The following is a 14,546-nucleotide window of genomic DNA, read 5'->3' as shown; positions in this document are numbered from 1 at the left end:
TCTGCAGCTGCCGGCATCAGAAACCACTGTCGCACGAAATGAGACAAAAAAATCTAAATAAAAAATGAATTGGAAGATCCTACGTATAGTGGGAATTAATGATTTGCGAAGCACGAATCAGAAAGGTTGATATGTCACTTTAAAATCAGCACAATGTTACGAGGCTGACGTAAATTAGGCCGTACATGACTTTCATGTCATGATTATTGTGTTTGTGCGTGTCATTTGTGTTCGTCGTCCATTCACGTGACGTAATACCAAATTTGGCATATGTAAAGCTAGCAAAACGACTGCGGGTGCACCGTGAGCGCGAGGTGTATTCATGACTTATATGACTTGCATGTCATGATTTCAACGTTAGGGCCTGTCACTTGTGTTCGCCTTGCAGTGGTGTCATATCATACCAGTTTTTGCAATATGTCGTGAACGAAACCATCACATGAGCAGCAAGACCATAACATGTCTATCATGATATACACGTCATGATTTTCATGTTATGACTAGTCACTTACGCTCGTTATACAGTCATGTTATGCCATACCAATTTCGGTATAGATCCGATAATTGAAATGGCCCGGAGAGCTAAAAGTCATAGGTGGCTAGATAGACAGACAGATACGGTTAAAGCCACCGAAGTTCGCTACGAAACGCTTCGCACTTAAAATACCCAGGATGGAGCAGCTTTCAAACCTGCGTCATCTCCATGGGAGCGCATTGCTCTACCACTGAGCTGTGCAGGCACTTGAAATTCCATTGCAAATTGACCCTATGCAGGCTTCTTGTCGGGTAAGGAATTGTGTTAGCATGTGTAGTAAAGCATTTTAGAACAGTAAAAAACAACCAGGTGTCACACAACGTGAATTATGTAAAAAGTGGGTTGGAGGGATTACAAAAGCGTCAGACGAAATTCCTTATCGTCATCATACCCAGCATAAACAAAGTGCACGTAATGCCTTACAAGTGTGTAGCGGGTAGCACACTGCTCTGAAGAATGACGAAAATTGCATAGTGGATGCTTCATGTAATTTATGGCAAAGTGGGTACTGTGCAAGGGCTGTCCCAGAAGTGTAAAAAAAGCTCTGGAAAGGACACTTTTTCAGCTTTTGCTATGGCTGGTGCACGTTGCGCACATGCTTCGTGTTTTTTTTTTATAGCAAAGCTCTCAGACTTGAATACTGCCATGCGCCGTAGATGAAAAATTATTATCATGAACCGGCACGCACTCCCTTCACCTTCCTCATCGTCACTTTCCTCTTTTGGTTCACTCTCACAACATATGGGCCGTATTTCTGGCAGGGGATGCTATAACTTTGATGAGTAAGAGAACAAGTACACAGGGAGAGAGAGAAATTATTGAAAAAAGAAAATTTTGGGCAAGGCAAAATCTGAACCCGCATCTCCAAAATATGAAGGTGGGCATCGTTACCACTCGGCTATCTAGGCGCGTTAGCAGAGCATAGCATAGCTTTGCATAGTGTGGTAAAGTAAGAGGTAGGAAAGGTAAGGGAGGGTTAGAAAAATCTAAATGAGGAGGGGAGAACGAGTACAGAGAGAGGGAGAAAGAGAAGAAATAGAGGGAAAGATACAAAGACAAAGAAGTAAATAGACATTGAGAGAAAGAAATGGAAAGACCCAGACAAAAAAAAGATAGAAAAAAAGAGGGCAAGAATAGCCATCTATAGTGTAGTATATATAGCAAGGGGTGGGGAAGAGAAAGACTGGCAGGTAAAAGCCTCGTCAAGCCAGGACCGGCTAGGTGCCCACCAGTTGTGCTGTGACCCAGCCCCGCACGACTTATTGCAAGCTTCACCCCGCAGGGGCGTCTGTGCAATAAGGCGTTTGGTGTATAGCGACACCACGGACCCGAACTAACAGGGGGAGGGGTTTCGACTCCCTCCCACGCCCAGCCGTGCGTGACTTTGTCGTGTCCGGGGAAAAGGGGATCCTGGGGGTTGAGCTGACGCTGGGTGATCGGACCTTTAAGGCCCCCCTGCAGCGGCAACACACCCCTTTGGCCCCGGCTTCACGTAGATGGCACCCCTGGGCTGACCCATTCAGGGGAAATCGGCAGTCGCCTTTTTCTATATTTCTCCCTGACAACTTTGTCTTTATCTCTCACTTTTAGCCTGTCCTGTCTACTTATCTCTTCTGTTTACTTCCAATATACCTGGCGGCAAGGGTTAACCCTGTGCAAATAGCCTACCTTGGCCTAAACGCATTAGGTTATGGCAGTGTTGTACGGCTGACGTCTGCAAGCTTTCAGCACCTGCAAACTTGCAGTGTCCCCTTGTTGGGCTCCGTGGTGGGTGGCAGCCAACGCTGCTGAACAAAAATAAGACAGGCATGCGTGTAGCATTCCCCCTACTGTCTGATCGTACCGGCCTAAAGCGGGTACGCACCGATGACATAAATTTCTTCAACCAGCCAATAGAAACATTTCCCCACTTCCACGTCATTCACTGTGAAAAAACCGGAAAGCAAGCCAGGACTGTATCTCCTTTCGTAGTTGCCAGGTGTCTTATTGAAACTCTCGGGGCTGGATACAAAGTAACCAAAATGACTAGCGGAGACCTTCTCCTCGAAATTCGGGACAAAGCACAATTTGTAAAGCTAGACAGCCTCTCAACGTTTGGTGACATACCGATCACCGTAACACCACACAGATCTATGAACATCACTCGCGGAGTGGTATCTGACGCAGACTTACTTGACCTGACCAAAACTGAACTTTTGAAGGGGTGGAAGAGCCAGAATGTCACTAATGTACAGAGAATTATCATCACAAGAGATAATTAGAAAACACTTACAAAACACTTAATACTCACGTTTGCATCCAGTAAACTACCAGAATCTATTCAAACAGGGTACACGAAGACATCTATCAGGCCGTACATACCAAACCCTCGTCGTTGCTTCCAATGCCAGAGGTATGGCCATTGCTCTAAAACCTGTCGTGGTTTCCAGACTTGTGCACAATGCGGAGTCCTAGGCCACGTGTCTGAGAACTGCAAACAACCGCCACACTGTGTAAACTGCGAAGGAAACCATGCCGCATATTCACGCTCCTGCACATACTGGAAAAAAAGAAGAAATAATTACATTGAAGGTGAAGGAGAACATTTCATTTAAGGAAGCACGGCGAAGAGTCGCACCATTTTATGGACCTAGATACGCTGATGCGGCCCGTCAGGGGGCACCGCCGCACCAGCCCTCGCCACTCCTTCGGCCCGTGCATAGCGAGCTCGCGGTTGTGGCACCTGCCCCCATGGCGGCTGTATACACCGCCTACTCCCAAACAGAGACCAGAGACTCCAGAGTCCTCAGGTCTCAAGGCCTCACCTCACCAGGCGAGGCCCAAAATTCGAACTAACAGCCCGCATGTGCGGGCATCTAGTGCCTCCGAGGAGGCAATGGATACATCGGTACCCTTGGTGCCCAAAGAACGGCGTGGCTCCTTGGAGCGCACAAAAAAAAAAACAAAAAAGCAGATAACAGGGCCTGGTGACGACCCTGTTACGTGAACTCAAACTCCCTGTCTAAACAGCCACTCGCTTTTCCTACACACAGCACTATTTTACATTCACTATGAACACTCAAATTATACAAAGAAACGTCAGGGGTCTTCTGAGAAACCTTGACGATATCCAAGAACTTTTACACGAATACTCACCAAAAGTGCTGTGTGTACAAGAAACACACATTAATTCAAAATGCACCAATTTTCTTCGTAAATACATAATTTTCCTAAAGGACCGTGATGATGCCATGACATCATCCGGAGGTGTTGCCATTATAGTAAATCAAGGGATTGCATGCACACACTTACAACTCCAAACATCCCTTGAGGCAGTGGCTGTTAGAGCGGTTCTTTTTGATAAACTGATCACAATTTGCACTATTTACATTCCTCCTAGCTATCAGCTGCAAAAACATGATTTATACTCATTAATTGATGAACTTCCGGAGTCTTATGTTCTCCTTGGAGACTTTAATGCGCATAGCAGGCTATGGGGTGACTCTTGGTATGACACGTGAGGTCGATTGATTGAACAGTTCCTTCTCTCGTCGAGCGTGTCTCCTAAATCGAAAAGAACCAACCTATTATAATCTCGCTAATAACACCTACTCCGCCATAGACCTAAGCATAGTATCTCCATCTCTTGTGCCTCTACTCCAGTGGAAAGTCATCAGTAATTCGTATGGAAGTGACCACTTCCCCGTAGTTTTGAGCACAACCACAGCAACTGAGTGTCCACCACGTGTTTCCAAATGGCTCATAAACAGAGCCGACTGGGAACAGTTTTATACCATCGCTCGTATAGGTTGGAGTGACATATGTACTTTGAGCATCGATGTTGCTGTTAACTACTTCACAGCATTTTTTAGTGATGCTGCAACAAAATGCATTCCACAAACAAATGGACACCCTGGAAAACGGCGTGTGCCATGGTGGAACTCTGAATGCCAAAACGCGCGCAAACAGCAAAACAGAGCATGGAGGTTGCTTCGTAACTCACCGACAGCCGAAAATCTTGACACCTTCAAGAAAATAAAGTCTCAAGGCAGGAGAACACATCGGCAGGCCAGAAGAGAATGCTGGCAGAAGTTTTTGTCAGGGATCAATTCATACACACAGGAGGCTAAAGTCTGGAACACGGTTGGTAGGGTAGCAGGAAAACAAGTACACACACTTCCACTCGTAAACACGCAGGGTGATACCTTGGAAGATCAGGCGAACTTTCTCGGTGCACACTTCGAGGAGTGTCCAGCTCGTCGCACTATACTGACACTTTCCAAAAATACAGAACAAGAATAGAAAAGCAGAAACTCGAACACAAATGCACTAGATACGAGGCATATAACCAAGCTTTCAATTTAGCTGAGCTCCAAACATCTCTAAACTCCTGCAGTACTTTTGCCCCAGGTTCTGACCATGTGGTGTATGAAACGTTAAAAACCTACCAATCGAAACACAAGAAACCTTACTTTGTTTGTACAATGCTATCTGGTTTTCTGGCGCTATCCCTAGTTCCTGGAAAGACGCTATTATTATTCCCATTTTGAAACAGGGCAAGGACCGTTCTTCAGCTTCGAGCTATAGGCCTATTGGACTTACAAGCTGCTTGTGCAAAGTCTTCGAAAAAATGATTAACTGCCGACTTGTACATTTCCTTGAAACAAACAATTTACTCGACCCATTTCAGTTTGGGTTTCGAAAGGGTAGATCCATCACAGACCACCTTGTTCGTGTCGAGGCACAGATCAGAGACGCTTTCGTCCATAAACAATATTTTCTCTGTGTGTTCCTCGATATCGATAAGGCTTACGATACAACATGGCGCTTCGGAATATTAAGAGACCTGTCCCACCTTGGCGTGCGCGGAGGAATTTTTAACATAATCGAAAGTTACTTGTCAAATTGGACATTCCGAGTTCGAGTAGGCAGCATTGTTTCCCAAACATTTGTCCAAGAAACAGGCATGCCGCAAGGTGGTGTACTTAGTTGCACACTTTTTACTATCAAAATGAATTCTTTGCGCTTATCTATTCCTCGAAATATCTTTTACTCCACATATGTCAATGACGTCCAGTTCGGTTTTAAGTCTTGTAATCTGGCCATGTGTGAGCGGCAGGTTCAGCTCTGTCTGAACAAAGTCTCCAATTGGGAAGAACAAAACGGTTTCTGGCTGAATGCACAGAAAAGCACGTGTGTAGGCCTTCATTCCGAACCTGATATTCAATTGCATGGGCAGCGTCTTGCTGTTAATACTGAACATAAATTCTTAGGCCTAATATTGGACACTAAGCTAAGCTTCATACCACACATCAAGTATTTAAAAAACGAGTGGATAAAAGCCATAAATGTCCTAAAAGTATTGTCACGTACTACACGGGGAAGTGACAAGAAGTGCTTAATGAATTTGTATAAAAGCCTCATACGTACCCGCCTAGATTATGGGGCAATAGTGTATCAGTCTGCGACACCTACTGCCCTTAAAATGCTTGACCCTGTTCATCATCTGGGCATCCGTCTCTCTACGGGTGCTTTTCGCACTAGCCCCCTAGAGAGCCTGCACGTGGAATCGAACGAATGGTCGTTCCACCTACAGAGATGTTACATATCTTTTAAATATTATTTTAATGTAAACGCAAACAAGGATCACCCATCACATTTCACAATTAATCATATGTCAAGCCTTGCTGTGTTTGAAAAACGGCCCTCTATGAGACAGCCCTACTCACTCCGTGTGAGGGGCCTAGCGAAGGAAACCGGTGTGCCACTCGGACACTGTTTGATGGCTCCCGTAGTATGCCTGCCACCGTGGCAGTGGCAGGCGATAGATTGCGACGTGTCTTTCTTGGAGGTTACGAAGCATGCACCAATTGCACATATCCAGACATACTTCCTTGAACTGCAACATAAATACACATGTCCTGAGTTCTTTACGGATGCTTCAAAATCTAACACTTCTGTCTCGTACGCAGCCGTCGGCCCATCCTTTTCGAAAGCCGGCGTTCTGCACTCTAATACAAGCATTTTTACTGGCGAAGCTTATGTGATACTTGCGGCTGTCAAACACATTAAACAAATAAAACTACAGAAGGCAATAATATATACAGATTCCTTAAGTGTAGTAAAAGCTCTGAAAACACCTAAAAAGCACAAAAACCCTGTCCTTGTCTCGCTTTATTCACTTTTATGCACAGTCTACTCATCCAAGCAGCATGTCATTGTCTGCTGGGTGCCAGGACACTGCGAAATTGAAGGCAACGTTCTGGTGGACCAGCTAGCTGGATCTGCCAACAAAACCGCTTCCAGTATATCGATACCTGTTCCTGCACTCGACTTGAAACCTTTTTTAAAACGAAAGCTCAAATGCTATTGGCAGATCACATGGGACACACACACAGATAATAAATTCTATGTCATCAAGCCGCAACTTGGTCATTGGCCGCCAGTATCAAAATCACGTCACACAGAAGTAATACTCACAAGGTTAAGAACTGGACATACACATTCATTTCTTTTGTCTGGGGGCAATGTACCTTTGTGTGATAGATGTGGAGAAGCACTCACTGTACTTCACATTTTAATCCAGTGTAAGGAATTAAACACGCTGAGAAGACAACACTTTCCGTTACCCTACCGACAACAGATACCACTCCATCCTGCAATGTTAGCCGGTAGGAAAACCACTTTTTAGTCATAAATCATTGTTAGCGTTTTTAAAAGAAATTCATACTTTTCATATCATATACCCGGGCATTCCAAAGCACGACCTCTCCAGAGAGGTCTCCGCTGCGGTGGCTGCACTCAACAAAGCACTTGCCTCATGGCCCTTGGACGCAAGGGTGTGAACGAGTGAGGCACAAGTGCCTCACTCGCCATACATGTCTACCATCGTTCTTATTACAACAAAGTTTTGTCATCCATTAACACCACGCAACTTTCACGGCATGGTAATGATATTATTACTTCTATGTTTTTACCCGCCTTAGTGTGAGGAATTTTATGGCCCTTATGCAGCCGCTTATCACAATCATTGTCCATATCACTAGTAAGATAAACTGGCGCTCTTTGGCCATGAAATGGCCCTTGCGCCGCAAAACATCAAACATCATCATCATTATTGCAAACTGCACTAATTTATTTTTCTTTGCAATTTCCCATGCCATAGTGTGGGCTTTTGCGACATACCATAAGACCAGCCTTTTTCCCCACCGACATTTTTTTCCGATGCGGTTCTTTTCAGAAAGTGTTTTTCATGTCTATTTTTCATGCTGCTCCTGGCTAAATGCGCATTGTAGGTGGGAACCGCGAATTTGCAGGCATTACGGCTTGTGTAAGTTTCTATCGAAACGGACCACGCAAGCCTGCATCTCACAGGCTCACTTGCAGTGACATTGTCTCTGAAGTTGAGAACGCTAGCTGCTCTCAGAAAATATGCACGCAGGTGTTCATTTCAATATTCACCTTATTTTACAGCGTGTAGGGTGGCATTTGTGAGAGGGAAAGTCATTTGCATTTGCGGTGCCTTGTTGTTATGTTATTTGTGTGTTGTATTCGCATATTGTATAAGGTTGTTTAGCGTGTCACGTCACTAGGGATGTATTAGATTCGGCAGAGGATATCATCGTTGTAAAAGCTAGTTAATATATATACATGTGTTCGGTTTGTCCAACAGTGTCTACTGTTTTTGTGTGTTCCATTAGCACGGCTCTTTTTAGACCCCACATACTTCAGACATGAATATCAACACATGATCTTTGAACTGTGCATGGCCGTTTGAAATGCCAATTTGTGGAGAAGTGCCAATTTATCCTCTCTACAGTTAGAATTGGCAATAAAGGATACCTTTTATTATAATGACCATAAGTATAGTCATGTTGAGGCACCAAAAGAAACTTGCCAGCAAAAAAAAAAAAAAAACAAAGCATTTGGAAACCTAAATAATACTACATTGTTCATGTATTCAATGAAGACATCTATTCGTCTTCTTCTTTGTCTTCATAATGCTTTTATGTGCTTCTTCACTAATTGGTGTGATTTTTCAGCAGCAACTCTAGGCATGTGGTTGCAGGTTTTTTTTTTTTATTCTTGGCTATAGTGACTGCATTTGTAATAAAAGAAAGAGAAAAGAAACATTGGTTATTCCAAGAATGTAGCTTCGGAGAAGCGTCCGTGGTCCAGTATATGGTTAGGTTGGGCTGTGTCTAGATCCTGCGGTGCAACAGCGGTGTACTCAAAATTCAGCACGCATTCTTATTGAATCCTGTCTGGAGCCATCCAAGGTACAGGTCTCAGTTTAGCTTGAAGACATAACATAAGTTAAGCATTTAAGCTTTTATTATACCCCTCGTCATGAATCAGTTAGCTTTCCGTTCTGCTGTAGGCGTGAAGTTGTGAACTAGATTCCTAGCCGCAGCAGCTACATTCTGATGAGATAGTGAAATACTGATGTGGCATGTTTCTGGTTTATGTTGAAGAACCCTATTTTTAAAATATATCAGTTTATCATAAAAGTGTAGGAAAGTGTTTAAAAGTGTTTGGCATGCAAGGAGAACAAGTAGCAATTTGTAAAATGCAATTTTCGCTTTAACATCCTCATTGCCACTCTATTTTGTTAATTCTGACCGTAAATGACCCTTTCTTTTTTCACGTGGAATCTCGATGAAACACAGTATCAAAGTATTTTATTAGTTCATTGTTTATTACAGTATTGAATCTGAACAGCACTATAGAATAAGATGAAGTAAACTCGGAAATATTACCAACAAGCTGAGTTGGCATTTTTCGCCACAAGAATGGGGCTTGTCCCTGGCAAAGAAAAGATTGAGGGCTTTTCATTGGGCCCCCTAAGAATTGCCAGGGGCAATTCACAAAGCATTCTGCTACATAAATTGAAAACAAGGGGGGGGGGATCTAGGAATATTTTGGACTAAGGCTAGCGAAATGTTGCTAGATGAGAGCATGCTGATTTTCCTGCAGCGGAGGCTCTCTCCCAGTGTCTTGACTAGCATGCACTAGTGACATTTCTTCCCTGCCTTGCCATCAAGCACATTTAAGAGCTCACGAAAAATTTACGTTCTGACCTGACATACTTTTTTTTCTATCTGATGTCATTATTTATGCATTACACATTTCTGGTGGTGCATATTTGTGCCTACTATTTCATGGTAATCTCGTAGTTTGTGTGGCTGTCTACTGTTTGTGGACTTCAGGTGCAATGCAAAACATGGAAGTGAGAGCTGTGCCATCAGCTCTCCAGACAACAGGTTCTACAGAGGAAGGCACACAGGCTTTTATTTCAATTTCAAGCTGCTTTCGTGAATAGTACTATTTTACCTTTGCATCTCTGATTGAGCACTTGAGCGCAGCATTTTTCTAGGTATTAATTTGAGGGCTTTTTTTAACACCGTGGAAGTATCTATCTGTCACCTGAGTACTAGACATATACTTTTAATCTGTAATTTTGCACCTTGCCATGCCTCATGGCAGCACACCCTGTTAGTAGCAGTACAGATGGTATGCTGTTGACATCTGAAATTCCAGAGGAGAGGGGAACAGTGTACTTTGTGTAGTGTGTGTGCATAAAATTAACAGATATTGACAATCTGCCATTGCTTTTGGCTGTTCTTGGCACTTGGGACCATATGCAGCCATTTTACAGAAGAGACTGCATTAGCACTGGCATCTGTAAGAACCATAAAGAGTATCTCTGGTAGTGCTTGTTCCTTGATATTTATGAGACTTTGGCCACTGCTTGTCTAGCTTGCTTCATGAGCAGGCATCATAGATCTAATTCTTTAACAACCTCGGCAAATGCTTTGAAGTGCTTGTGCATGCAATTATGTGACATTCATCTATCCGGGCCGGCTGTTCTGAATATTCACTATATCAGCTTATGTTGGGATCTAGGGATTCTTTATTTACATTGCCTTTTCAGTGGTCACGGACCACTTTTTTTTTTTTTAAATATCCTAATTTATTGATGAATATGTGGTACTGCTGTGTAGCGTGTGGTGTTTGCCTGACTCATTGTTTGGTTGCACTTCTTTGGCACTGTACAATCACTGACATTTGATAAGTTCAGGTGTACTGGGTAAGATCTGGGGCACTTATGGTCCACAAGTGGCACTTATGGTCCATTTAAGTGGATAGCTTCTCACAACACTGCTTTTTTTTTTTTTTTTTTTGCTGCGAGACTGCACCCATGGCGTTTCTCTACCGGTAACCCTGTAGTCTTCGGTATGGCATGGAAGTATTTCAAATTCTTTTCCTGTCCCCTTTCTACTGTTGACAACCCTCATTATAGCTTAAATGCACAATTGACAGTGAAAGATAGCAAATAATCACATGCCAAATAATACTGTGCAACACTCCATGTGCAGTAGCTGGCATTAAGAGCTGTCTTCAGCTGGAGGCCTTTTTTCTTTTTTACCATCACATGAGCAATATTTGCTCAAATTTAGGCTATCCTGCTTTTCCACTATCATGCAACGTGCTCTCCGACAGCTATATTGTCTCCCATGACATCATGTAGTCTCTCAGATATCATTTTAAAGTTGTATTAGTGCATGCTGACAGGTTGGACAATGCATTAAAATATGGAAATACAAGCAAAAAATTGACTTGCCAATGTTTAACAATTGGACAAACTTCCAGCGTAGTGTTGCTCTTTACAGGAGGCGTCACACCGAGAAATGGCACGAAGGGGAAGTTTGGCATGGGCATGTGGCCCGTAGATTCATGCTTTCTGCTGTGCAGTTAGTAATTTGTAGTTTACACTGAACAATAAACAGTGCTATCTTGTCTCCTTTCTTTAGGATCACTAGACTCCTCTTCAAAAGAAGAAGACCTAAAGCCAGGGACAAAGCTTGATCTGCCATACTGGTTGGCTGCACCCCTGCTCAGTCGTCGCATTGTTTCTGCTGAAGTTCCAAAAGTGTACCGGGAAACATACAGAGAGATCCTTGGGGCTGATGCTGTTGCTGTGGACCTGTACAGACTTCAGCCACAATACTACAAATTTGGGCTGCTTATACAAAGGCTTCCTGTGTCAGATGTGGAATATGTCAACAACAGCCTTATTGAGGTAAACAATTTTGATTTTTATGTTGCATGTTTATTGAACACTTAGGCATCTACAAATGAAAAAGCATTGACATATTTAAGAACCTAAAGTAGTTGCATACTTACCGAAGCATCGTCTTATGGGCCACTCGTCTATTGGCCGCGATATCGAGCAGAGTCGCTGCCTCGCGGCAACTGGCCGAAATGGCGAAGTGTGGATTGCTCTGTGCGTCGCCTACTAGCCAAGTCGCGTTTCTATGTGCGTGTATGTCATGCACATTCTCAAAGTGTGGTTTGTCCGGTCGTGTCAGCGCGTGTGTAACTGTTTCAACGTGTGCCTGAAACGACGTACGGAACATTTGGTCTTGCTCGGCCGCTAATGCATTGTCACAAGATCGGCAAGTGCGACTTTCCAAAGTGCTGTTTATTGTCGTCGTACCGTCTATTTACCAGAATAATTTCAGAGTGGGTGATGCTTTCTGATTCAAGCACATCGCAAAATGCTCTTGGCATCCTTCCAAACATGAGGACTATTAAATGGTGTGTGAATGCAGCATTTTATAATGACTCAGCTGTAAAAAAAAAAGAACGACTCTAGGTCATGTATTTGCGCGCTGTTGGTAGGTGTAGAACTACGGTACTGTAGTTTATCGATCATGCGAGAAGCCTTAGTTGTGTTTATCTGGCCGTGGTACCACTGCATAAGAATAATATTATCACATAAAGTGTGACACATCAGTACTTAAATTGTACTTGAAACAGAGTTACCGTGCATAGCTGTGTGCTTAGATTTAAGAATGCTTTCAACAGCCCAGATGTTAAAAATCAATTCAGATGGCATGCCTTATATATAATGTATATTTCCACTGAAAATTGCATCTTTTTTACGTTGTCTTCAGCGTTTGTCTGGCATTGTTAGTGACCGACGGAAGGCAGTGGTCATTTTTTGTCTGAAAAAAAAAAAAAAAAACATGCTTGTCTCATTAACCAGGCCTTTGTTGTAGCACTCATGCATGTAATCCATTGATGAAAGCTTTCTGCTGAACTCTTATATAAGATTTATATATGTTTACTGGTGCAAGACATGAAAGTACACGTGGGAAACCCAGTGTAGTGCAAAGCGCCGCCAGCCACTAAGCTTTCCTGACTATGCTTATCGACTTACTCACATTTCATTGTGAAAAGAATGGGAAAACAAATTTGTACGTGTATAAAGTGCTAACAGTGGCACTGAACTAATCACACAGATATGCGTTTTTTTTTTTTTTTTGCAATCTTTCTTTCTCTATTTTTTGTATTATGCAAATGACAAAGATGTAAATTAGTTGTTCAGTCGCGCTATAGCAGTGCGTAGCAGGCAGAACACAAGCTAACCACGTACAAACAACGCAGCAAAGGCTTGATTTAGTGCGAAAGCGTGAAGAGAGCCACCCAGGGCGAGCATCCATATGAAAGGCATAATGCGCTTTACTCGCGGGTAACGTTAACGTTGCATAGGTGTTGTGCACTGATTCATTAGAGAAAAGCGTAGATGTTAACAGTAAATTGTTGTCAACGCATTTTATCCACTGACAATCGGCTCAGCTGCACGCAACGAACCACCGCTGCATGTGTTTGTATACGTGCCGCCGAATGCCTATTCACACTTGCGCAGGGACAGTGCTGCCACATATAGCCTGATCTTGCCGTAAATTTGTAACAGATGAACTGTAAAGGGGACAGCTACAATGTTTACAGCACAATTGTAATGTCTGGTGTAGGTTAACTGGTCGCATGGTTGATTTTTCGTACTGCTTTAAGGGGCTATGGCATGTTGCTTTAAGAAGAATGTGACAGCTTGATTTCTCGGTTGTATAAGCCAAATTTCAATACTGACGTAATGTAAAAATCATTGCGTACCGAGAGTTTAGCGCATGCTTAAAAGTCTCATGAAGTTATCATTGTTCTGTAGCCACATACAGTAGCATTCTCATAACTGTGGATAGTGTGTGTGCATAAAATTTCTTGAATTGTATTGAGTTTCTGCTTGTGATGGCTAGACACCTCACATCTTATGATAAATTAGATTGTGATGGCATGTAAACTTGTTCATAAAAAATTTTTTTCGTTTCTTACTTTTCACCTTCCCTGCTCTTGTTTGAGTTTTCGTGATAGTATGTTAATAATAGAGGGCAAACAATACTTAGGTGTATCATTCGAACTATTGTAGGGCAATTTGTTATCATCAGCTTTTTTTTTAATTAAATAGGTGTGCTCCAGTGGTCAATCCTTCGGATTAAACCTTTTGGGAACACATATGCAAATAATTAGTGAACATTCATTGGTATGTTTTTCAGAAACCAAAGACATTTCAAGTATGCAGAAAAATGAGCTTAAAATAAAAAAAAGACAAATCTATATTAGGCATATTCAAATGCCATTCAACTGAATCGATAAATTACATCAGTTAAGAGTATCATAACATGCAGAAGCTTAGTTGTCATCTATTTTGTACTGCCCCGCCTTGGTGGCCTAGTGGCTAAGGTACTGAACTGAACTTTTTTTTTTCTTTTCTCCCGTGCTTGGGCTAGGTGCCCAGGCGAGTGTTTCGCGCATTCCAGTCCTTTCATGTGTCTCTTTGGCTCATCATCTTCTTCTTCGGTGGATATATTTCCCCGGCCTTTTCGGCGGCTTTTCCGGTCGTTTGCGTGTTGTCACAGCGGTTCGGGCGCCTGCTGTGTGAGGCAGAGCGAATGCAATTTTTTTTTCTACTCTTCTCTTACCTTTTTTCTTCTGTCTCTTTAATTACCATTCCCCCATCTCCTGCGCGGTATTGTGGAAGTGTCTTCCATCGAAAGAGACAGTAACGACACCATGATTATTTCTTCCCTTTTCCTTTCAAAGTCGCTCACAAAATATTGATTGCTAAAAGTGAGCCCTAAACTTACACTACTTGAATTACATAAAGAAACTAAGGTACTCGGCTGCTGAC

At 42.8% G+C, this 14,546-nt stretch overlaps 1 protein-coding gene across 1 annotated transcript in view; it reads left to right on the top strand.

The window, feature by feature from the left end:
• LOC119176739 (cytoplasmic dynein 2 intermediate chain 2) overlaps positions 1-14,546 on the top strand; it is a 176,305-nt gene that overhangs the window by 3,998 nt on the left and 157,761 nt on the right. The window contains exon 2 of the mRNA XM_075877260.1: positions 11,329-11,597. Coding sequence (XP_075733375.1) covers positions 11,329-11,597 — 269 coding nt within the window. The remainder of the gene's footprint in view (positions 1-11,328; positions 11,598-14,546) is intronic.

This window comes from Rhipicephalus microplus, chromosome X (assembly GCF_043290135.1).
Source record: "Rhipicephalus microplus isolate Deutch F79 chromosome X, USDA_Rmic, whole genome shotgun sequence".
In the NCBI taxonomy this organism is placed as follows: domain Eukaryota; kingdom Metazoa; phylum Arthropoda; class Arachnida; order Ixodida; family Ixodidae; genus Rhipicephalus; species Rhipicephalus microplus.
Note: the sequence above shows the minus strand (reverse complement) of the source record. Positions and strands in the feature narration are given on the sequence as shown.